Source organism: Dermacentor albipictus, chromosome 5 (genome assembly GCF_038994185.2).
Source record: "Dermacentor albipictus isolate Rhodes 1998 colony chromosome 5, USDA_Dalb.pri_finalv2, whole genome shotgun sequence".
NCBI classification, from domain to species: Eukaryota; Metazoa; Arthropoda; class Arachnida; order Ixodida; family Ixodidae; genus Dermacentor; species Dermacentor albipictus.
In genome coordinates, this window is record NC_091825.1 from 111,701,950 (window position 1) to 111,727,076 (window position 25,127).

At 49.9% G+C, this 25,127-nt stretch overlaps 1 protein-coding gene and 1 long non-coding RNA gene across 2 annotated transcripts in view; one reads left to right on the forward strand and one right to left on the reverse strand.

Annotated features, from left to right (window-relative positions):
• The window catches only part of LOC135897038 (uncharacterized), a 398,744-nt gene that overhangs the window by 29,282 nt on the left and 344,335 nt on the right, over window positions 1-25,127 (forward strand). The gene's annotated exons all lie outside the window — the stretch shown is intronic.
• LOC139060041 (protein Wnt-5b-like) overlaps window positions 1-25,127 on the reverse strand; it is an 82,639-nt gene that overhangs the window by 7,834 nt on the left and 49,678 nt on the right. The window contains exon 4 of the mRNA XM_070538772.1: window positions 11,004-11,296. Within this exon, the coding sequence (XP_070394873.1) occupies window positions 11,004-11,296 (293 nt within the window). The remainder of the gene's footprint in view (window positions 1-11,003; window positions 11,297-25,127) is intronic.

Here is a 25,127-nt window from a genome sequence, read left to right on the forward strand (position 1 = left end):
AATAGTCCATTTACGTTGGCTAGGCCGCAGTTTCTCACGGCTCCCGACGCCGCTGCCGCCGCGGCAGCTTTCCGCGCGCTGCCGGCCTCCGCGCAGCGGCGGCGGCGTGCGTGATGGATGGCGGCGGAGCGCAAGCGGGGCAGTCGATTATCAGTCGCTGCCATCACGGGCGGCTTCGTGAGACGCGGCCGGCGAGTTGCACAGCAAAGAGCGGCAGGACTAGTTTGTCATATCTGAACGAGAGCTCGGAGTAATGTTTCCGACGCGCGCTCGGAAGCCGTTTCGAAGGACCTCGGCCGCTCGGAAGTATTCGAAGGACCGACCGAGAAAGTTGCGGCGCGATTGCAGGGTTGATTCGCGAGCGAGAAAAGAGCGCGCCTTGCGGCCAAAATATTTCTTTGTCAATTTTGTTGTTTCGGTCTGGCTTTCCTTTTTTTTTTTTTTTTCAGCGCTGGACCATGATGTTAATCGGAGCTTTGTTTTTGAAATGCGCCTCGTAAATGTCGCACGTGAGTGTAGGTGCGTTAGGCAAATAATGGTTTCCGGGTTTACCTGGCAGCTGATGCTGTACAAAAATTTTTTAAAAAATGAGAAATAGATTTCAAAGAAAGAGATCTAAAGCGATTATTAACCACTTACTGTCTCATTTGTGACACAGCATGAAATCACTCGGCTCCATGCGAATCTTGATAGGCGTGCATAATGTCAACGGGCTATGCATCGAGGGCCCTAGCGCATAAATAAAGGAAAAAAGTAAGAATTTCGTTCACACATTACCAGGAAAATAGTCCGCTCTTGTTTGAGCACACATTTGCTATTGATAAGGCGGGAATAACCTTAATCGCATGGTAACATCGCGTTCCCTTCTGTTGGGCATAACATACGTGAATACAATGAAAGTGCGATCGCGTTTTCTTTTGGAGTGGGCTTCAATTTCACGTCCGAGACGCGATGCTGGAATCAAGGGGAAATTTACAAGTTCAAAAAAAAAAAAAGAGCGACCTATTGCACTGAAATGCCTTACACTTCGTATTTACTTCATTGCGCTGCCCGCAGAATGAATGAGTGACATTGTCACGGTCATATCCTGACTAAGCAAGACCAAGTGGCATCTATTCATGTTGCAGTTCAACGCACCGCCCGCCGATGCATTCGTCGTGAAAACTGCAGGTAATGGAGGGTGGGTCATTGGATTAAAATATGTAGCTTAATTATGGTTCACACAATGGAGCCCTTCTGAAGTTCACTCAAGAGAAACATTTAAATATCGGGGTCGTTTAATGTCGCAGGGCAAGCATTCAAATCGAAAAAAAACAAGACACAAAATTGTGCGGGCAGATGCCACGAAAAAATACTTGGGACTGTTTCTTCGCGCGTCTCGCTATTAAAGGCGTACTGACACACATCTTGGAATAGATGGTGTCCAAATCCACGCCTTACAGGTGGTCGCCTCTGAGTAACCGAAATCGATATCGAAGGCTACGCTCTTGCTAACTGCACGTGCCAGAAGCAATGGCGGAGCCAGAAACACGTCTTAGACGCGACGTATTGGACACCACCTATTTCTCGAAGCTCTGCCACACTCTTTTCGCACGTAAAAGGATTTCACTTGGAAAGTATAAATCTCCAGAAGCACTTATAAGACGTATTAATTTGGTACTAAAGTTGGCCTTGAAACAGCGGACCGTACATTATCGACGTTATTCTGACGTCATAACGCAGCGAAATTCGCTGACGTGGTGTTCCAGGAGGTGAGACATGGTGAAGTTGTTCATACAGAGAAGTGCTGGCGGCAGTTCTGACTGCGCTCGCGTATATCAGCCGCAGAGATTGCTGGAACGTAGCGAGCCAAAGTGTCATGACGTCATGAATAATGTGACCAGATACCACGGACGCCAAAGCGGGACGGAAAGGGAGGTACGGTGAGGGGGCGTCGCAGCTAGAAAGGAGATTCTACATTTATTTGTTCCAAGTTTTGTTTGCGTCAACGCGAACTCTTTTCCAAGTTATTCAGCAAAGTTTCACTTGCCTTTCGGTATTATTCCACGTGCTTCAAACACCTCGTGCGTAACAAGCAAGACGGCATGAAGCGCTTTGGCTTGTGCGGTTCCTTAGCTAGCGCATCGGGAAGTTTTATTGCGTGCTGGACCGACAAAACGTACGAGCCGTAAGCGGTCATGCGTTCTAGGGGAAAGGTGCGAACAGTTCGCTTTCCGAATCGTTATAAAATCGCCGGTGCTGCTGCCTCATTGCCGAAACTGTTGCGCTTTGCCGGCTGCCTCTCGAGTATTTTTTTTTTTGAACGTGACGTCACCACACCCGAGAAATCGAACTGCCGAATCGAACCACCGGGCAGGTTACTTCAGGGCGACTCGGAGTCCGGAGAAACCAAAGCGGCACAAAAGCCCCATCCCCCACGTAAGCCGTGGGTCAGCGGGACTGCGGCGGTAAAAGCGGTGCGAGTCTCTCCCTAAATCGAGATGTCTGGTGACCTTAGTCGGGAGTCATCCGCACCCTGGGAGCCGAATCCGAAACTGATTCGGTAGACACGAGTATTACAGCAAGATATTTAGGACGCTCTGACGTTTGCCAGCATTTTTTCTATCATTTTAGAGGCTTGAACCTCATGAAAGAAAGAAAGAAAGAAAGAAAGAAAGAAAGAAAGAAAGAAAGAAAGAAAGAAAGAAAGAAAGAAAGAAAGAAAGAAAGAAAGAAAGAAAGGAGGGGGCAAGTAGAAAACACCCTCTCGGTACTCCTTTAACAGTGCCCCTGCCGATCAGACCAAGCTCGCCCGCATATACCCGTGCACGCACGCCAGTCCTCCGCCAACGGGTTCCTCTAAGTGGCGCGTGATTCCTCCGCTTCTGTTGCATCACACGGCCTGGGCGCGCCGCACCCGTAACGACGTCGCCCAAGGCCCAGCGCGCTCAGGGGAGGGTTACGCGGCGATGGGGGCTCGTCCAGCCCTTTCACCGGCGCAACAGCGCCCGCCGTCACCGCTCGACCCCGACCCCGGTGCGCTCTTGAGCCGCTGCGCCCCGTCCGAACTGCTGACGCGATGGCCTGCTGACAACGGTTCATTAGCGTGCCAAGCACGGATCGAGAGCTTTTTAGAACGTGCGCTTGACGCTCCTGCACCACTACGACGGGCCTCCCTGGTTCCTCCCGTCCTTTTTCTTTTGTTCTTTTTCTGAATCGTTTCCCTCATTTTTTTTAAACAGCATAAAGGAAAAAAGAAACACGGAGAACGAAAAGGCGCGAGTGGCGAGACCCGAATAATGGCAGCCTCGTCGAGTGCTACCGTGCTCGCTCGTTGCTGCAAGCGTTCTCGGCGCGCCAGACGCGAGTGCGTGCTCGACGCTCGAGCTATATATGCAAATGCTCACCAGCCCGGAGAACGCGGATGGCGGATCGGGAATCGCGACTGAGAATGGGTTTAGAGAAGAGCGCTGCGCAATTGTCATAGTTGGTTGGGCGCTCAAGTATCCGTGGACGAGGGAGCGCAGAAGAACCCGCAGCCCGTGTGTGAGGACCTGAGTGGCCTGTCGGAGATTTCCGTGCTCGAGTGCTGACTGTCGACAGGGACCGGCGAACGAAAAAGGGGGGAGCGAAAGCCAGGAGCGATTCGCGAACGTTGTCGCCGCTTCCATGAAAAACGGGAAGCGATTTCAGAGTGACAATACCCGCCGTTCTATCTCCGCGAATGCACGAAACGTCAAAAGCTAAGCATAAGCTCGATCTACTTGGCGCACGAGGCCGCGTCTTTTCAGACCTTGTTGCTGCCCAAGTGTTTGAAGTGATCAACAGCAGTGGTCAAACGAGAGAATTAAGCCGCATTGATTGATTGATTGATTGATTGATTGATTGATTGATTGATTGATTGATTGATTGATTGATTGATTGATTGATTGGGTTTAACGTCCCAGGGCAACACTCGCCCTATGCGAGACGACGTGCTGGAGGACTCCGGACTAACTTTGGTCACCTGCGGTTCTTTGACGCGCACCTATTCCTTCGTTTTCTTTTTCATCTTGCGTTTCGCCATCATAAATGCAGCATCAGCTGCGGGGAGCCAACCGGCTACCTATTGGACAGCAGCAGAACGCCATCGCCACTTAGCCAGCATGCGGCGGGTGCCTAAACCAGATGCCGACTATTCGACGAAAAGACTTGCCTTCGTCAGTTCCTTGAACAAGACAGGTCTCCTTCTGGAAACCTTGTTTCCAGGCTGAAGTCGGTACGGCCGATAGGGGAATGAGGGTAGGTTCACGGTAGGTTCATGGTAGGTAATGCTCATGGTAGGTTTCAGTCTAGAGTCTCACTCGTTCGTCTACCATTCATCACTTCACTTCGTATACAACTTCTTGTGATCGCTTTGTCTTGTTTGAATTATCTGTGTTACGTGGGTATCGCGGTGCCTGAACTTGACGTATACATTGTCCAACGAAAGACTGCGTACTCGTGCGTACGCACAAAACCAAACGAAAACGATGAAGAAAACTTGAAGGACAGGTGCACCGGTTTCGGTTCTGCGCTTCATTAAACGTTTAGCGATCGGATGCTGGCAAAGAGGAAATGTCTACGAGATTCTTAGCCTCCTTTTCATCTCGGCGTGCGGGGAGCCATTTGTTAGGCACGCCGTCCGAGGCGTGTCGAGAAGTTCGAGTCCTTCGCACATGCGCGTCCTCGAATCCGGGCACGTCAGCTATACGACGAGCAAACAAAACAAAAAATCTACCAAAAGAAAGAAGAAGAATGGACGGAAGGACCCACGGGTCAAGGCATTACCCCAATCGGTGCGTATTCATGAGGCGCACCCGTATTATACCCACAACAAGGCAGATCGTCGTATTTCAGTTTTACACACTGTCGTCGACGATGGAACGAGAGTGTCCGAAGCTGGCGGCGAGATACTGAGCAAGAGCTGAAATAACAAATAAAAAAAGGTAAAAAAAAACGCAAAAATACGAGAAGCCTCCCCGGGACAGCCCTGTCCTCCGGCTGCGTTGTTATGCAGATATGCGGGCCACAAAGTTGTATATATATACCGCGCTGCCACTTTCAAAAACAGAGAAAACTAAAACCGAGGAACGCCAGTTCCGAGTAGTGGCACTGCCTGCAGTGCGTATGTGTATAAAGGCAACAGAAGCTGCAGCAGTACAGTAAGGGCGAGATGCTGGCAGGCAACTAACGCGTGTGCCCTCCCGAAGCGTCATTTTTTTGTCCCACCATGAATCACGGCGTGCCGTGTGTGTCCCTCCTCGCAGTGCGCCTCTCTCGCTCTCGTACAACTCGCTCTAGCCCCAGGAGGAGGAGGCGTGCGCGCGCTAGACGGGCCCTGTTGCCGCTGCAGCGCACCGCGGAGTCGTTGAACTCACGACGACGACGGAGGCATTTGCAGCAAAGAAGAAACGGCGCGGCGCCTCCTGGTTCGGGGTCTACGGAGCGAGCCAGGCGCTCCTGGACGACAGTAGACCTCGTATACCCTTCGGTCTGTCACCTGCTCTCAGGGGGAGGGGGAGGGAGGGGGGGGGGAGGAAACAGACCGTAGACATTTCGCGGCTCGGGCCGGGGCGAGCGAATCTAGACACTCCACCGCATGTAAAAGTAACTCGCCGATACGCACCGCCTCTCTTTCTATCATTTAGTTTCTCTCTTTCTTTTCGTCTTTCTTTCTTTCTTTCTCTATTCCTGCCAACTCGTGAAGATTCACGCGCGCGCCCCGGCGTGGCCGTGAAATGTTTAAACACGCCTCTTTGTCGCCTCTGGGTCGACGTTGATTGGGCGATCCGACTCGGTTGATTGATGGGTCTGTCCGTTCTGTGTGCATACGGAGCGGCGGACGTATGCGAGAAGGGGTGTGAATACGGGCGCAAGCGCGTGTGTCGTTTGAGAACGAAAAAAAAAGGAGTGATAAATAAAATGGGTGAAGGATTGCTTCTGCGCGTATACCTATCCCAATCAACTGACGGGCTGCCTGGCTAGCCAGATGGGAGATAACTACGGGAGACCAAAGCTGTGACTCTACAAACCACTCCTCTTGGTATGCCTTTTATGTATATATATATATATGAAGGTATATGACAGCGTGCCTGTAACGGTGTACAATATAATAACAGTGTACCGGTTAGCGAGCAGGTGCACTCTTACCACGCATGGAGAAGTCGACAAGTAACAAAAAGGAAATACGCAGACGCAAGACAACATTAATTGGAATCTGAATAACGTGAATCTTGTTTGCGTTAGCGAGGTAGCAGCAGTAGGGGATGACACGAGCACATTCTCGTCACCTGCAGCTGTTAGCTGTCTGTGTCAGGAGGATGAAGGCGATGTATTGATGCTTGTCGAGGGTAAAAAAAACGTTGACGAGATGTATATGTACACACATAAGGAGCGACACGTCTATATATACGTGTAAGGCTTCCACACCCCTTGTGTTGCACTGACAACATACCCACCCTGGGGAGGGCGGGGGGGGGGGGGGGGGGGGGGGTCAGAAACTGCATGAGGACACATCCCCAGCCCCAGACGTACAGTCACAAGCGTTACGACATTGAACACGGGAGCGCGTAAAAGCACGTCTCGCACGGCACGTGCAGATCACTCTGATGGCGAGCAGCTAAAGGGTAGACCACATGGAGCCCGGGGTAGGCGTCTCAGTAAGCGTTAAACGTGAGAGTAAGCGTCATCGACTCCGTACGCGTGTGATGAAAGGAAAGACGAGCCATCTACAAGGAGCGCACAGGGAACGCTTGATTGCGCTTAGCACATATACTCCTATAAATCACCTCCGAGGGAAGCGTTCGTGTTTAAGTGTGAGGAGATACTTTATTCCTAACTTGCGCAAAAGAGGCAATCGCGATCGAGAACTCTGATCCCGATCGGGCTCGATCGCGATTCAATGTACCCCGCCTTATGACACCTCTACAAAACTTTGAGCACTTGCCTGTTACGGCAGCATTGGGCGTCACATTTGTAGCCACCTCGGCCTGCAAGCATCTCGTCACGTGCTTATTCTCATTAGGTGGTGCTTGCATTTCGCCGGCCAAAGTGCAGGCCGGTTCTCAACGCAGCCGACCAGCGTTCCGTTACTGACAGCGTCGATCGCCTTAGCGCGACAAGGAACCAGCGGTGAGTACCGGCACCTTAGCACCATTCCGAAACCACCACAATGTGCTTCAAAATCCGCGCCGAACGTTTACGTGCCGGCCACAGGCGTGCCCCTTGCTTCCGTCTTGTACACACAAATTAACGCACAAAAATCAAGCACTGCGTGATGCGCGCGCGATCTGTGCGTCTGCTCTTTCTAGGACTAGTGCGCACGGCCTCGCAGACGCTTGACGCGTAGCTGCAGGCGCGTTCAATTAGCGGCGTGTGGTTAGGCCTGAACAGAAGGGGAGCTGAACAGACGGTGAAATCGGCACGGACAGAGGCATCGTAAAGTCTTGGAAACGAGAAAGGAATGCAGTGACTCGTGCGTACTGGGCTATATTTTTTACGGTTTGTGCGGCGCTCGCAATAGCTTCAAGGCGAAAAAGACGAAGGAAGCTGTTCGCTTTAAAGTGATGCGGTTAGTGAACCTTACCACCCGCGGCTGGAATGCGCAAGGCATGCTGGGAGAACAACAGGGGCCAGTGAGGCTGACATTGTGCCCACAAAGCGACTATCGGGTGGCTTCCAGGTCAGAACAGACCTGCTGTACGTGGAGGTGTCGATTGAGCGCCACCGATGTAACGTAAATGTATAGTCGGATACAACTTTAGAAAAAAGGGGGCGTTTACTCCTCCGAGGCGGGTGCACACGAGCATCCACCAATGGGCGCGCACTCTGGACCGACGTCATGCGCCGGACGGCCGGTGACTTCGCCGCTTCGGTCATCTGGGCGGGGCCTCCCCTTTTTTCTAAAGTTGTATCCGACTATAGATGCATGAAAAACTGGGGTGTATACTTTAGGTGGGAAGACTGCAGGCTGTAATTTAGGTGAACGTCCGGGTATGTGTTGCGAAACTGAGTGACAAGAAACTAGCAGGTGACGATGGCATACGTAGGGACAAAGAGAAGTCTAATTGACTGTTAAGTTTTAGCAGAATGTGTCGAAGTAACAGGGATTAACAATTGGCTCCAAATGTATTACGAAATGAAAGAGCGCCGAAGCCTCGATGGTTTGCTATACGTAGAACGTGTGGCTCAGACGGGTAAATTTTCGAACTGCATGTATCTCCGTTTCAACATCCTTCATTGTGTTTCGAGCTGTATCCGGAGTCCTTTAATGCACATCGTTTTAGGAAATTCAGCGACATCAAAAGGACAATTAAAATAACAAACCATATTGTTCACATCGCGGGTCTATTAATCTAACATCTTTACTTAAATAAAAGTTATCGAATTTCTGTTTTAATGTCCGGTGGATCGCACTCCCTTTTTCCTGACGTTTCTCAGACCCACGATTAGCTCATTTGTCAGGGGCTTTAGCTCTTGTAGGCGCGCCGCCTTTCCCGACATTGTTGTTGATGATGGCGGCACATACGCATCAGGAAGATCTGCCACATATCGATAGATGAAACAGATTAGCAAGAAATCTGAAAGGCCATCTAATCGCTGAGGTGCAAGCTTCAAGAGAGAGAGAGAAAAAAAGCATGACGGCACCGCGCACTGTAGGAAGTGGTAAAAGCGAAGCTTTCACGAGCCGGAAAAGCAAAATATGCGCATTACGACGTGAGGCCCGGCGCGCGACGTAGATTTCAGTGGCGATCACGCGTCTCTCAGCCACCGCGATGGACCTTGCGGAGCAAGCGGATGTTTCATTCAACATTAAAACGTGCTGAATCATGTGACAAGAAGTGCTGCGCACATTACAAGAACCCGCCACAGAGGTGCACAGTTCGATGAGAGACGCGCAGCAAAAGTTCGACTACGAAAACGAGTCCCGTAACTTCTCTCTTCATCGTGCAGACAAAAGATTCGAGCGCTCCTCCCGCTTTATTTTTTTTTTACAAGTAAATCGTTCCCATGCGCGACATGAACGCACTAAGCTTCTCACAGCGCTGGCCTGCACGAAAGAAATTCGTAACGGCGTTTTATTTCGTCGCTTTAGGCGCGAGATTGTAGCCTCTAATGGTTCGAGCATCGGGCTCCTGCGCTGGACAACCGGGTTCGAAACCAGCCATTTGTTGGTTACATATTGCTACACGCGTGTGATATAATAATAATATTTGGGGTTTTACGTGCCAAAACCACTTTCTGATTATGAGGCACGCCGTAGTGGAGGATTCCGGAAATTTTGACCACCTGGGGTTCTTTAACGTGCACCTAAATCTAAGCACACGGGTGTTTTCGCATTTCGCCCCCATCGAAATGCGGCCGCCGTGGCCGGGATTCGATCCCGCGACCTCGTGCTCAGCAGCCAAACACCATAGCCACTGAGCAACCACGGCGGGTCACGCGTTTGATATACACAATGTTACGCGAAGGACGAGTCAGTAGGACGAGCAACTATTTACAGGTTATATCTGCAACAGCGGTTGCAGCGCTGACCGGTTAGATTCACAGCGCGAGCCCCGTTCGTCCTTCCTCCTCTTTTCTCGAGTGATGGCGCCCACTCGCCTCGTTCAAACAGTCAGATATCACACGCGTGAAGCAATATATAAAAGTACATATCAATTGGCACGATTTTCAAGTGTTGCTAAAACACGGAGTTCTGACGTCGGTGTGCGCATGCGCAGTCGATCGCGGTTAGTTTTGTCTCCAAAGTTCATGAACAGGCTAAGAAATTAAGCTTCGCTTAAAAAGAATTATCCACTCCGGCGCCTATGCTGGAATCAATGTGAAGTGGAGCGTTAGTGAAACGCTTAGTTAAACACTATGCAACTAAATTCGTAGCGTGGAACTGTGTTCATTTTTGGTATTATGCAGTGCGTAATCTCATGCAATGTTTGCACACCATACCATTCACAAGTTATGCCGAAATCAAGCTCCAAATCAGTTGGACGCACAATGTGAGATCACTGCGCAGCGATGTCACGTGGACGAAGGCGACGTATGGTGGTTGTCGAGGGAAGAAAGGTGTAGAGAAATGTATGACGCACAGTATACGACACTTGCTTAAGTACATTTAAGGATTCCATCCCTCTTTTGTGCATAGGTCGGCAAACTCACTCATAAGTCGGCTCACTCAGACTCCGACTGACCCACGAGTCCGAGTGAGCCGGCTAACCAGAATTCTGCTGGTGAGTCTGATTCCGAGTGATCTCGGCTGAGGAGAATTTTGGTGGGGCTGAGTCTGAGTGACGCCCAAGCAAAAGATACGTATCTTGTGAGTGAGTCTCAGTGAGTTCTGTTTGTTTTCCGACCTACGCTTGTCACAGTGGCACATGCTCATTCTGAAGGATCGCCCCAGAATGCTCGTAAATACACCATGGCATATCGAAAGGCTAAACCCAGGACAATAAAATAAATAAGCCATTGAAATAATAGCCTGCTACATCAAGAGGTCGATGCGCTTTAGAGATACTACCTGAGCATTAATATGTACAAGTTTTATGATGTTATGATTTCTTTATGAAGAAAATAGGTATGCTCGCTGACAATATATAGCGGGCGTCCCAAATATCATGCACCAACATAGGAAAATTTGCACATGTCCCGTAGCTGGACAGTATCAAGGTGATGTTGCTTGCCGTCGATCAGAGATGCTCAGATTATTTTTTTTTCATACGGCCTAATTACATAGTTAGTCATAATTAACTTCTTAAATATTATAATTAGATTAGAAGTGTCAATGAGAAAATTGTACAGTAACGTGAGAAACTCCCGATGCAGCTTTCGGTAGCTCGATACGCGCTAGGCAAAAGTGTTTTTTCTGAGCGTGAAAGAATCCCGCGAATACACGCAAGGTGCCTCGAGCGGCCAGTCTATAGCGCGGCGGCAGCGTCCGCAGTTAACTGTTAACTGCCGACGCTGCTGCTGCTGACTTTTAGGCGCGAGCTTGTCGTGTGCGCACGTACCCTCCGACCGGCCTCGTTGTTGTGCAGGTTCATGAGCTTCCGGCCCTGGGCCAGCGACCCGCGCGGGTGGTTCTGCTCGCGCTCCCGCACGTCGACGAATCCCTCGGTGAAGCGGTAGCCGTAGGCCACGTTGTCGCCGCACCCGCCCCAGATCCAGTCGCGGTGCAGGTTGTCGGGCCGCAGCTCGCCCGAGCAGCCGCAGCTGCCCAGCTGCCCGTCGCGGCAGGCGCGGGACACCGCGTGCACCACGCCGGCCGCCGCCACTGCGTGCGCGAACGCCGCCTCCCGGCTCGCTGCGAAGAGGGAGCAAGCACACGAGGCATGAAGGAAGGAAGGAAAAAGTGGAGAAGGAAAGGCACGGAGGTTAACCAGTTTAGCTCTACCGGTTTGTTACCCTACACATGGGAGCGGGATTTGGGGAGGGGGGAGCGATGAAAGATGGGGAGGAGAGAGAGCACATAGCACAGCACACACATCGTCAGTCACAGTCAGTAACACAACACAAGCACGGGTCAAGCGGGGAACACAAACACAGTCGAATACATGCAAGTACGAACGGGTCGTCGTGTACAAGGATACGCATACTCTGCAAATATCGTTGTATTCGAGCAATGCGAGGGCGAATACATAAAAGGATGAAAATTTGAGAACGCAAATAGCGCGTGCAATCAGCGTTACTTCAGCGTACAGTGCATCGAGTTTAACTGCGACGCGTTATAGACGAGATAGAGAAAAAAAGAGAGAGAAACAGAAATTAAAGGCAGGCAGGTTAAACAGGACTGAGCCCTATTGGCTACCCTGCGCTGGGGAAAGGGCAACGATGAGGAATCGATTAAGAGGAGGAAAGAGAGTCTAGTGACGAGGACGCCGACGTAGGGAAATGTCCCAGAGCTGCATCGCAGACGGTAGCTTAGTCCTGCAGCCTTTAGAAATCGCAGCATCGTTTTTTTTTTTTTTGTGACCGTTTGCAGCTGTGATATACGAGACCACGGTCCCATCACCTTTTCCAAAGAAAACGGTCTTCCGTCTAAGTTTGGAGTGGTGCGGAGGACAAGTCTTTCATTTTAGGTCTTTCATATTTAGAGCGCAGCTCTCAGGCGCCCTTTCCTTGTACAATCGCTCAATAAAAGTTTTAATGCAACCCATCCATCCTGCGGCTAGCGTCGGCGTCGGCACTGTCCGTCGTAACCGAGCGACCGAGCACAGCCCATGATGAAAGCGAACGTGGAGAGCAGCGGGAGATGAAAGACGACGATAACGAAGAGAGCGCGAGGAGGAACACGGAGGAGGAAGCTTTGGCGAAAAGCTTAGGGCCGCGCAAGAAGGACTTTGCGGCGACGATGGCTACGAGATGGCGCCAGTGTAGCACGCGTCGTCTGTATAGAAACAACGCCCCGTATGAGCGGAGGTCTGTCAGCAGGGGCTGCTGTGAATCATGCCCACAGGTCACACACACGATGCCTCTCGTCATCTCCCGATTAGCGAGGCAATCGCGCCAAATTTCGCTCCGTTTGCAACGTGCCGCACGCGATGGATTGTCCACGCCAGCCGATATATCGCGAAATGAAAACACGTATAGAGCTGCGCTCAGATTTCGCATTAGAGAGCCCCGTAATCGAGCGCATTAATTTTGACTCCCTGTGGCTTTTTAACGTGCATCTAAATCTGTGCAAACTCAGTGTATGCACCTAAATCGGTGTATGTGCCTTTGCGAACCGTTTCCAATAACGGAAATAGAGGTAAAACCCACGACCTAGTGCTCAACGTCAGAACAGCATGAACTGAGCCTTAATATTTATTCGTATGACTGATTCGCCCAAAGGGCATTGCAATACGAAGGCAAGTTAGCCGCAGTAATGGTATATATCAACGCCCCCAACATATTTGACCCAGTCTTCTCACAATCGTAAAGCTAGCTTTTCCGCGAAGCAGTCTTTCCTAAACTAATGGTAGTGTAGTCATTTTAGCAATCTGCGCGTACACGAGTACTTTGCTTGTCTTATAACGTAGAAAAACGTTATAAAACGTTAATCGAGATCATACGCAAGAGACGAGCCCCGGAATGTGCGGCTAGCAAAATTCACTTTCATTTGAACCAAACGATGGCCAAATACGCAATGCAGAGAAGCCTACTCCTCCGTAGATCATTCAGGCATCCAGGGTGCGCACAGATCATCGATGGGACGATCGGTCAGGCCTCCGTAACACGCCACGCGGTTCCGGCTGGCGTGGCGGCGGCGGCGGCCACGGTGCCCACAAAACGTCAGGGGCCTCCGTCTAAAAGAACCCAAGAGGGAGCACCCCTCCTTCCCCCCCAACCCTCCCGGGCGGGTGCACCTCCGCGCGCTCCTTCTCTCCAATCGAATGGGACATGCCGCATCTTCGTGATGCCCGCTCCGCACGGATGCGCGGCGTCCAGGTGGAGAAGGGCTCACCCGATCGAGTGATGCAGCGGCGACGGCGTGCCCTTGGAAGCAAACCGGCGTGGCCAACCGTTCGTGACGTCGGATTACACGCGCGAGGAGCTCGTGGCCGGGCGATAGAGCGGGGAAGTCAGCCGTGCATGCCGCCCGTATTCTGTTTTCTCGGTCCCTTTTCTTTTTTATCGTTATTATCGTTATTCTATTCGCGAACTCGCGGCATCGCGAAAAGTGAATGCTTCGACGTCCCGCGGTGCGCCCGTCTCGAGCCCCGGCGTAAAGCGCCTTAATCCCTTTGCTGAGCTTGAAGGAGGAACCCGCTTCTCCTGTTGAGGCTGCACCCTTCGCGGCAGCTGCTGTATATACACCGGCGGCGGCGGCAGCTCGGCCTTGCTCTAAGCGCCATGCGCACAAACATGCATGCGCGCGCGAGACATCGACTAGCGCGATCGTCGTGAGCGTACGCTTTGTACGTATACGCTGTATATAAACCCCGATGACACGACCGCGCGCGCGGTCTGTTGTGACACGTCAATGTTTGGCCGCGGAGTTGGGTCGCACGCAAGATTTGTATGAAGCTGAATGTCGATATAGGGGCGGGATCTCCCCAACTTGCGCAATTGGAGGGGTGGATCTTTTTTTTTTTTTTTTGATAGTGTGCGTCGTCGCGGCGTCGCACGCATGATGAAACGTTGTTGTTTTGAGCCCAGTCGATAAGCAGTAGATAACGTCGTCAACGTACTCGCGTTCTTGGATCACTGTCGACCGGTCCTTTGTGGATATGATGGAGGATGTCGCCTGACACTTTCATTCAACCCATTTCTGGTGTGCATCAATGTACCGTTGTTATCGTTTAAGAGTGAAACATTATTATAATCATCGATTCACTTTCTAGATGGCTCTTACCGGTATTGATGTGTAAGACAAGTGCTCCTGTGTATGCTTCTCTCCTGTTTTTTACGTATGACACTGCTGCTCAATTTGCGCTTTGTTAGTGTGGTAAGACCACAGCTTTTTTTGCAATGCTTCAGTCTTCAGATAAAATTATAGAATTCATTAATTAGCTAACCAACATTGTGGACCGCAATTAACGCTCTCTCCTCCACATTTCCGCTTTTTCGGTGTTAACCGATATCCCATGCTTTGCCACGCCAACCTTTTCGATCGATCTATGAATGTAAAATATCGATCTGCTGTCGATGCAGCTCGTATACCCATTATCAGCAGAACTTTCTTAAAAATTCTAAGGCGGGGTCAGAACTCTGCCCCCAACATTTCTCGTGAATTCTACTATCCGTTCATTGTATATATCTTTCTTTTTCTTATATAAGCATATCTGTGTCAATAAGATAGTTCATTTATGGGCGTTATACGAAGCCTGTAAACTCCTACAATGTTAATTCATCGGTGTCCGCCAGTACGAGCCCGACATGTCTAAAGGTGGCTTCCCCACATTAACCAGCGTTGTGGGAAGAAGTCTGCTTGTGCCATGCCTTCAGGTTGATTACGTTTCTTTCCTTGTCATTTTTCTTTCTTTCCTTGTTTTTCTTTGCAGTCACTTTATTGGAACTGTTTGTTTATGTACACCACTAAAAAATTTACCAAAGAAAATAACAAGGGTAATCGCAAATAAGTAAAGCTAAGGACACAGAAATCGCCGTCGAAGCCCCATCGGCTTCTATGCTGATTCTCAGATCATCAAGAGATGGTTCTCTCTCTCTCTGTGTTTCGGGGGACAAGTGAATAGATTAAGCGAACAGGCTTCCTTCATTGCACTATCTCTAAAGCCTGCAAAAAGGAAAAAGTAACATGAAGTCCGCAAAGGCGAAGGAACGGCCGACAGGAGAGGACGAAAGCAATCGCAGGCTAAAAAGATGCGCCGTTATTCCTTATGACGCAAGCGACGGTGTGGTTTAAAAAAGAAATTTGCGAAGCACTACGGAGTAGATGTCTTCTTTTCGCCCAACAAATTGGCTGGAATGTGCGCCAAGGTGAACGAAAAACAAGGCAACCTGCTAAAGGGTTCCCGAAATGGGTGCGGCAAAAAGCACGTGCATTAATTCTGTCGACTACGAAGTTGGCACCGTAGACCAGGTGTCGTTATCTCGCGGGAAAAAAGATACATAAGCAAAAGTGAAAAGAATGAACGAGCGTAAGCGTTCGGCTAGCAGAAAACAAGTTCTCACGTAGCGGTTCACCGCCGGAACTGTTTTTTTTTTGTTTTGTTTTGTTTTGTTCACTCGGCCTTCAGATACACAATTGTTCTATCGAGGCGAGAGTGCAGCATGCGCGCGGAATAACTCATGCCTTTCATATCAGACAAAAAGAAAGGGGGTGGGGGCTGGGGAAGGGTAACGTTAAGTGAGTCAGCTATCAATACGGCTCTGGGATAAAGAATTTGAATATTTGGTCAGCACGTGGCGGCAGCCTGAGATAGAGGGCATGGTACGCATGAATTTTCATAGTGCGCTTTAATGTTTGCAAATGTTTCGCGAATTTTATTGTGACGTGTTTTAACTAAGCGCTGTTCCTTTTCTTTCATTGTGCGTTTCCGAATAAAAATCAGTTGATAGTCTGTGCATGTCCAATGTACTTTCCTTAACCCTTTAAGCAGCAGCTCAACGATATTGTCGATCTTTAAAAAATGCATCTGCAAGCACTATACACAGCCAAATATTAGTCTGTTCCTTTCAATATACCTTAATTTATGTGCCTGCTCAACAGTGGTGATCACAAAAATGGCGACTGCGGGCAGCAGCAGATGTTTCGGTGAAAAAATCGAAGACCTCGTCGGTATTCTCTTAGTGGACATGGTGGTCATATTATCGTTAATGGAATTTTTTGTTTTCCTTTAAGAAAGCTATTCTTTCTTTTTCTCCATTGAGGTGTATCCCGAGAGCAACGCATTTACTTTGTCAAAGCGGGTACCAAACACGAGTTTTGGACCATAAATTTCCTTCTAACCAACTAGTCAACAACATTTTTGACCCGCTGTATCTCACTTAGTCGTCAGAGAAACCCCTCCATATTTCATTTGGCATGTATTGGAACAATATCAGAAAAAAATAAAGCAATAAAAACATTCTAGGTAAGGTCTTTCTTACTCCTATCTTGCCAGTTAATGGGTAAAGTCCTTCGTCCAAGTGCGAGTGCTGCGTAAACATTAATATAAACGCCTACCAGCTCGCTCACTTTCCGATCTAAATGAGTAATAACCAACCATTTTCTGGCAAATAAATGAAAATAGTTATGAAAGCGTAACTAACCAGTGTAAAGTGATTAAGCGTTACTCTTTAGCACCTCTAACGTTTGACTTCGCGCATTCACGTTATGAAACCTTCGCTAATGACTTATGCGCTAAAAAACGCCGCCTCCCCTTGATTACATGCAGGCACTTGATAGCAACACAGCCTCTGTTCACCTAGTCAGGTCTCGCACATAATCTTCAGGCGCGCGATCACTGATATGCACTAAGCTTCAACGTGGGTGTCCTTGGCGGCCCGCTAAGGAACTTTGCTATCCCGCGTTGCCTTCGCCATAGTAAATACAAAACCTCTACGGCGCCCACGGCGATTAAGTCATCGGATCTCACAAAATGCAAGTCCTTGAATGTGCCAGACTGAATAATACTGAATAATGCGCTGTGTTACAGTCACGATAGCGCATTTATCTCCCATCAACGCATATGCTTACTCGAGTCGTCCGCATTAGGCATTTTCTTACTTTTTTCTTCTTTCTTCGTTTGTGATATCTACGCAGCGTAATGCGCGCGTCCGATCGCTCCATTTCTGATGACCCTATAATTTTCGTCGGATTTACCGTCTTTGAGATACCGTCAGATACCGTCTTTCGTGATATCGTCGACGCCGGAATTAGCCCAGCTTTAGCCTGCGGAGCAACGTTAGCCCATGCACATACATAGCACACCGAGAATATACCTCCGTAATATGTTGTCGACACCAACAGACACGGACACAAGAAAAGGAATTGAGACACCTAAACCGCTTCGCTTGTCCTCCAAAATTTCCGTTCTTGTCGTATTGTCACTTGGCGCTAAAGGCCAATTCAACACGACCGTAACCAATTTGCCCGAATTGACACCCTTATCGGAGAATAATGTCGTCCGCACGAGACCCCCGGTCGAGTTTGTCCCAGCGCGACGGCCCGGTATTCCTTTCTTTCTTTCTTCCTTTCTTCCTTTCTTTCTTTCCTTCCTTCTTTCTTTCTTTCTTTCTTTCTTTTTTTTCTTTCTGCGTGGTCTTCCATTCTTCATTTCTTGCTTTCTTTCTTCCTTCAGCCGGCATTTAATAGACGGTGCAGAGGAGTAGAGGCTGGCCACTGATTGGGAGGTGGGTGTTCGGGATCGAAGAGTGCCTAGACAGACGCAGGCGGTGCGGTGTAAATGCAAGAGAGGGGGGGAGGGGAGGGGGAGGGCATGCGCATGCGTCGGGCCACCGTGATTAAGCGCCGTGTCCCGCGCCCGCCGCGGCGCCTCGAAGGAAGGCGTGAGCGGTCCAGCCTCGCTGTGGGCACCGGACCGCATCGATCACGAAGCCTCCAATGAAGAGGGGAGGAACTGGAGGCGGCGGGGGGACTTCGACGGCCAACGAGTCTGTAGTATAACATGGCGTTGGTGGTTGCCTCGGTCGCCGCTTCGCGTCGGACACGACACGGCCTGGCTCACGTCCACATTCCGCAAACGACAGCCGCGGGAGTAGCGGCCACGCCACGATCCGCACGCGACGTGAGAATATTCCACGCCGGGACGGATGTTAGGACGGAGCACGCGAGGAGCATCGCGAGGGACCTTCGTACACGTGTAGCTGTTGTACACCAAAGACAAGGGGCGGTATCGTGACACACGGCCTTGGCAACTTTTGTTTTCTTTTATGTATATATACATATTTGTCCTTCTTTCTTTGTTTCTTTCATTCCCTCTCTATCTCTATGCACTGTTCATATTGAAAGCGGTTCATGGCCACAGTTCCCGAGATATGACATAGCTTTCATCGAATACATCCGGTATAACTTCTTTAGGTTCAGTGTTTAAGGCTATCTATACTGCCACACGTAGATAGACGGAAGAAAGTGTATTTGCAAGCTATTTACAAAGTATCGAGCAGCCGCCAGTATGGTGGATAGCTTAGCCTAGAAAGCCTGCGCCGTCGCCTTCGCCACACTGCTGATTGTCTTCGTTGTCGTTCTCCTCATAGAACCGAGACATGCGTTTCGCATCGGGCATATAAGCTTACATTGAAGCACTTCATAGGTCCTATGCTTCAGGAAGGGGGAACGAAGGGGATAATTCACACGTATCCTGGTTGCAATCTACAAGTGAGAGAAAGCGGGGAATGCTTTATAAGGCGGTACAAAAACTCTACCAGACCTATCGGCATGCTGTGCATGCTTGAGAATTTTATATAGCAGAGTTATAAAACGCCGCAAAAGCGCTGTTGTGATTTTTGAAAGCTAGCGGATTGAGTGACCGTCTGTGATCCGGAATGAGTGACCGTCAGTGATAGAGAGCGGTAAACTGTTACCTCGTCGGCGATATTTACAGTGCACTTTCTCTTCTTCTCCTAATTTTTCCCTCCTCTTTTCCCTTTCCCCCATTGTAAAGTAGCGAACCAGTGTTAGTCCTGGTTAACCTCCCTGCATTTCATTTATCATCCTCTCTCTCTCTCTCTCACTCTATTCCAAGGCAACCTCATCTCTACGAACGTCAAACAGTTTTGCCAGAGTAACTTAATAACGTTTTCTTAATAAAAAAGTTATTTAAGGGCTCTAACTTAAAGTTCTTTCGAAACTCACACAATCGAATCAGCGACACGAACGGAGTGGAACATTGTACGAATCAGAGAGGATTTGCTAGGCGGTTAGCCACGCGCTTTGAACTGGCGTCGCTTGTAGGTTCTTGCTGACTTGAGAGACACATGGAAGAAACCAGTAACAGTGTGGCCACAATGTTCGACATTGCCGAGGTTCAAGTAACCCATCAATCGTAAAGCGGGTAACCCTGCCCCCGGTTGCGCTGCGCAACAGCGAAAAAAAAAAAAAGAAGGACGCGCCGTAAAACAAGCCGAGGAACGCGTCTCGGGCTCCGCCTAATCAATTTGGAGGAAGCCAGCAGTAGCCAGCAGCAACCGGAACGGTTTTTTGTTTTTGTTTTTTTTCTCCACCACCTCGCCACTGGCAGAGGTCGGTGATGAATTCGTTCCGAGAAGAATTTTGATGGGATTGTTTCAATAAGAGCGGCTCAGTCGTGTAGGCGCGAGATGCGGGCGTGGCATCGCCGCCGCGCTCCGCCGCCACGCAGAGAAGCCATAGCTCGGAAACCGGTTTGCTGCGCTCCGGTCGGTAATTAGTCAAATCGTCACGAAGCTAAAACGCCGTTGGTATCCCCACATACCAGGCGCCATGGGTTCTGCTATGCCTCGCTAAAAGTGTGCAGTGCCGGCGACGCTGTGTAGACTCGTGCGACTGCCCAACAGGAAGCATGCTTGTTCGCTACACAAGGTCGGGTCCGGGTAGCGTAACGTAGATCTGACGCAACAAAACCTCGTATAGAACAGAAGTGGTGTACAATCAATATTGGTACCTGGTAGAAAGAGAAAGTGCAAGGGAGAATGTGACTGGAGCGGAGTGGGCGCCTAATTCTAAATGGTTACGGACGATCGCCAAGGTATGCGCGTATACATGCGCATGTGTGGGCGTTTTCTCGAAGATGAGCATGACTGAATGCCATTTTGTGTCATGCTGTTAGCCTGCGATACACGTCGCCATTTGCACCAAAAACACGCGAACAGCCTGGAGAGGCTCGGCAGCCCCCGATCGGCTTCACGTAGGTTCCAAACTGGCTCTTCCTTGGCTACGTGCATAGTCGATACATCGGTCCCGCCAACTCCCGCACAGCGCTGCACGCTTTTACCTTGATATGCGCGAGTATTTAACGGCCGACGCGCATGCGGGCATAGGGCAGTTCGTTTAAGGACGAGGCACCCATCCCCCCACTTTCTCTCCTTCATCGTTCTGTCCTGTTCCTACGGAGTCATATTTTTCTTAATGCTCGCTCCTGAGCCCGCGTAGAGGTAATCAAATAGGTTTCAGGGGCGAGGCGGCAGCTCCGGCCAATGGAAACTCCGGGAACTTAGTTTGCGAGTGAGCGCGCGAAGAGGGAGGAGAATTATTTGTTGCGACACGGCCAGGCGTCGCCAGCCAGACTTGTTACGTTTCTGTGTCTCTTGCTTTTTCGTTTGTTTGCTACTTTCGCGCGCCGACGTTAATCGCCTCTAATTTGTGCGAGCTTCCTTCTCGCTCGATCGAGAGCAGCCGTGTCGTCCTGCGAGGAGCTTGCTCGCCTGTCTGTGGCGCTACAAAACCTTGAGTTGGTACAGCTGCTGTTGAATATTTATTTAGTTTTATTTATTTAACACATACTGCAATCCGAAGACCAAGCAGGGGAGGAACATAGTGAACGAAACTTTACAATTTCTACAACACAGTATATCTATAACAGGCATATAGAGCGCTTCTTTGGCTGTTGCAGCCGTTTTCTTGGTAGGTCGTAGGTAGGTACGTCGGTGGTCGGATTCGGAAAGGAAAAGATTCGTTCACTCTCTTTTACTCTCTCTCTCTCTCTCTCTCTCTCTCTCTCTCTAGCTGCCTCTCTTGCTCTCTTGTTCACTCTTTCGTTCGCTCGCTCACTCACTCGTGCGTTCGTCCGGGCCGTTCGCTTACATTAGTTTCTGCACATTTTTTTACAGCAAATCTGTTGGGGGCTACTTTCCCCAGGATCGTGTCCGCGTGTTAACACAAAACTATCATCATCACGGTTGGCTCCAGCGTCGTTTCACAGCTTGCTCATTGGCGCCCCTCGGCGCTACCACGTGACCGCGCCATTGCTCTAGCGTTCGTTGGCGTCATTAATTCATTAAGAACGATTGATTAATAAACACAAAGACGTAACCAATTTCACAGTGAATTACAGCGAAGTTGTATTTCACTGCTCGTTTCCCCGGGATCGTGTCCGTGTGCAGGCACAAAACTCCCCATGCGTGGGCCGATCCCGAAGATGTACAATGCCGGGCCGACCCGCAGCGGAGGTGCAGTTCGCCCATTAAGGGGCCCACGTACACAGCTTCGCTGCAGTCATCCTTCTTCACAGAGTGGAAGGGCACTGGGCTTTTCACCCGCCGCGGTGACTCACTGGCTATGCATTGTGATGCTGAGCGTTACGTCGTGTGTTCGACTCCCTGATGTGGCGGACGCATTCCGGTGCGGAATCCACGCAAGAACGTTCGTGTACCCAGCATCGGGTGTATGTTAAAGAGTCCCGAGTGGTCAAAACTGCCGGAGTCAAGCACTGTCGTCTTTCATCACCCCATTTTGTTCCTTTGAGGGGTTGAACACAATCAGCCAATCAGTCAGCTCCTCTTTCTGCCGTGGGAGTTGAGTGAAAGACTGTGATCGCTGTGAGTCGCCTCAGAGCACGTGCGCGGACAGTCTTTCCCATCTTATTTTCCATTCAACTCTGGCCATGTTCACGAGGCTTTTTTTGCAAGGTGAGCACTGTTTCCCAATGACAGGCCCCATTTGCTAATATACGCAACGTCAGGACTTATTGGCACTCTGGCTAGTGTGGGAACTCTTACTGAAACAGCAGTTCAGTGCTCGCTGTGTCAGTGCAGGCTGATTGGCACCACTGTGCTGGTCAAGATGTCGTTCTATGTAGGGCATATTGCTGGGCCTTGCGTTGTCTGCAGTCCGAGCAACGTGGTGGCTTTGGCAGAGCATTGTCTGCAGTCCGAGCAACGTGTAGGCTTTGGCAGAAAAAAAATATTCCTTCTTCACCCCATGGCGACGTCACGTGAAGCTGATTAAGGAAAGGTGGCCTGAAGACACGATCTCCTCGATGACGACCGTGGTCGTCGATCGTCATTGTGGTAGAATCGACGGACGGAGGACGGAAAGAGGCAATTGTTCCGAGCACTTAATTGACGTCGCAATGAAAAATGCTAATGATAAAGATATGAGGATGATAAGTTCGAGTGAAGCCACGAGAACGGCTGCCGATGGGAAACGGATGGCTTACTGATTGTAGGCGACTCGTCACGGCTTCTATATCTTTAGGCTGCAGTTTTAGACCTTTCACCACAAATTTCTACTTATCACATGAGGCGATGTTTTTAGATTCACATTTTCTGTTTTCTTTCTTTCTTTGCCGTAATGGACATCGGCAAGAAGAATACCAACGGTTGAAGAAGCGTATTTTCTTTTTCGCATCGTTTAGAAGTGATCATAGTCTCACGGTTCATGCAAGCTCGCAATATCGCTCAGGCGAACGAAAAAGAAAAAATACGCTTTATCAGCGTTTGCAAAGGCGCGGCGAGACTTCTGCTCAAGCTTTCCGTGCTAAGAGGCACAACCACGCCACTCCTCCCACCGTACATCGTTCATTGTTCGATCACTCGAGAGAATGTGAGCGGTGCAACCTCAATCCCCACCGTTTCGCAACCACCCATCGACAGCTTGAGCAGTACGAGACAGGGGAGTGTTAAGCACCTCCCTACCCCCCCCCCCCCCCTCTTTCGTTAATGCGTGCATAATTAACGACCCCTGATGTGAACCAGCGTGCCAACGCGCTCGGCAACCGCGCTGATCTCGCCGTGAGTGCACGTTGCGTGAACCGCATAAACCACGCATTTCGTTCGCCCCGCCATCTGTCGGCCGCAACGAGCTACGCACGCCACCACGCAACGTGCTGCACCTACGTACAGTATGGCTCCTCCCTCGCGGTTCGTCGCACGGCGGGTAAGCTCGGCACTCGCGCTTGTGGGTGCGAAAAAAAAAAGAGAAGCGTGTTAGAACGGGTGGGGGTGTCTGTTTAATGCGCGTGATCCACTGTAATGGCCGACGCTGCCACCTTCCGGTCTGGCGGGCAGGTAATAGCGCTGACCACGTCAGCGGCTCGACCAGTGGGTTTCCCAGCCACACCGGTCTGCTGGCATACCATCTTCTTTCTTTCTTTCTTTCTTTCGTTTAGCTATTACGCTATTACAAATCGCTGAATAGGAGAGAGCACATTACACTGTGCGCTTCGCGGTCCCTCCAGTTGGCTGCTGCAGTCGAGCGTTTCACGCTAATCGCCCACAGCGTGCTGTGTTGTTGGCTGTGCACGAACTCCAAGGAGGCGAAGTGTCGTACGGCGTGCGGCCTTTGCCCTCTGGCGTCTCGGGGGAACAGCGAACCGGCAGGGTGTATAGTGATCGTTTTGAGGGTGAAGTTGAGAGTATGACGGAAGCCCGTCTGGTCGGGATGATGCATACTTAAAAGGAAGAGGTCTGGACACCGACCAAAAATGGTTTAAAAGAGTTATTTACGTTTCGGCTCCCCCACGGGAGCCTTGTTCACAATGAGGGTTTTGAGGGTGCAGCGACATACAGGACAGGAGAGTGTGAGTAAGAAGAGAGAAAGGAAAACATGGCGAGGTTGACTGGAGAATGTCCCCAGTTGGCTACCCCGTACTGGGAGAATGAGAAATGGCTAGAAAAGATTGGAGTAAAGTAAACAGGAAAAGAATGAAACAAGAAAATCGTTAAGGCTGCTTGTGCGAGCGCTGTCACGCATGCAGACTGTCGAAACTCTATACATATCGTCAGAGCACAAAAGTTACAGCTCCTTCATGGCGCATTTTTCACTCACTCTCACTCACGCAGACGTCGTCCTCTTGATTTAATCTTTCTGTATGAGTTGCGGGGAAAGAAATGACAGAGTGAAGGACGCGATTGTTTCCTCCAGTACATACGCTGGTGTATAGGCAACACTTCTCCATAACGGTGTACACCCGTGAGCAAAAGTATACGGACCAAGGATCGCACGATAAAACTCATTTTCTCCTCTGTCTGTGAATGCCACTTGAAAATAAAGACTGCAGTTCAAACTTGGCGTCACAAATTTTCTATTGCACTCGTAAGTTTCTGTTTATGTGTGTTAATTACGAAGAAACTCCCCCTCTTTCTTTTTTCTTTTTGCGACCCTGTGGTCCGTATACTTTTGCTCACGGGTGTACGTTTTCAACGCGAAAGACACACGGATGTGCACTTTTCCGGAAAAGTGCTTTGGAAATACATTTCAGACAGCCGGGGAAGTGAATGCTCGTCAAATTGGGCGCCAAACGGATTTATGCGGCCTTTTTGCTAGAACTTCAGGTCGGAATATTAGCTGTAGTATCCTTAATTTTCTTTCAGTAATAGATAAACCATTTACATTTTAACCTCATCAACAAATTGCAATCAAATGAACATCGTTCAAAAAAAGAAAAAAATTGCGAATCCAATGCAATGTGTGCGAATCGGTATTATGCGAAGCATTGTGCATGTATAGCTAGCTGGCTATCCAGCCCCGTTTGGAGTTCTTCGAAGAGTTACTAGATGGACGAAAGTGAGCCGGCGCTGAAGGGAGTGCAGTCTCACACAACATCTCGAATCGCTGTAGCTGCCAGGAGGCATGAATGGGAGAAACTCACACGCTCCCGCTCGTGATGCAAGGGAAAGCGAGCGGTGAGTCCGTGGCCAAGCGGAAACAAAAAATGCCACTAACTATAAGCGGACGCTGAGAACACATAATTTTACCAGGTCAAGCAACCAAATGTAGTCATATCCGGCAACGTCTACCGTCTACTTCGAAATGTTACTTGCTGTACTTT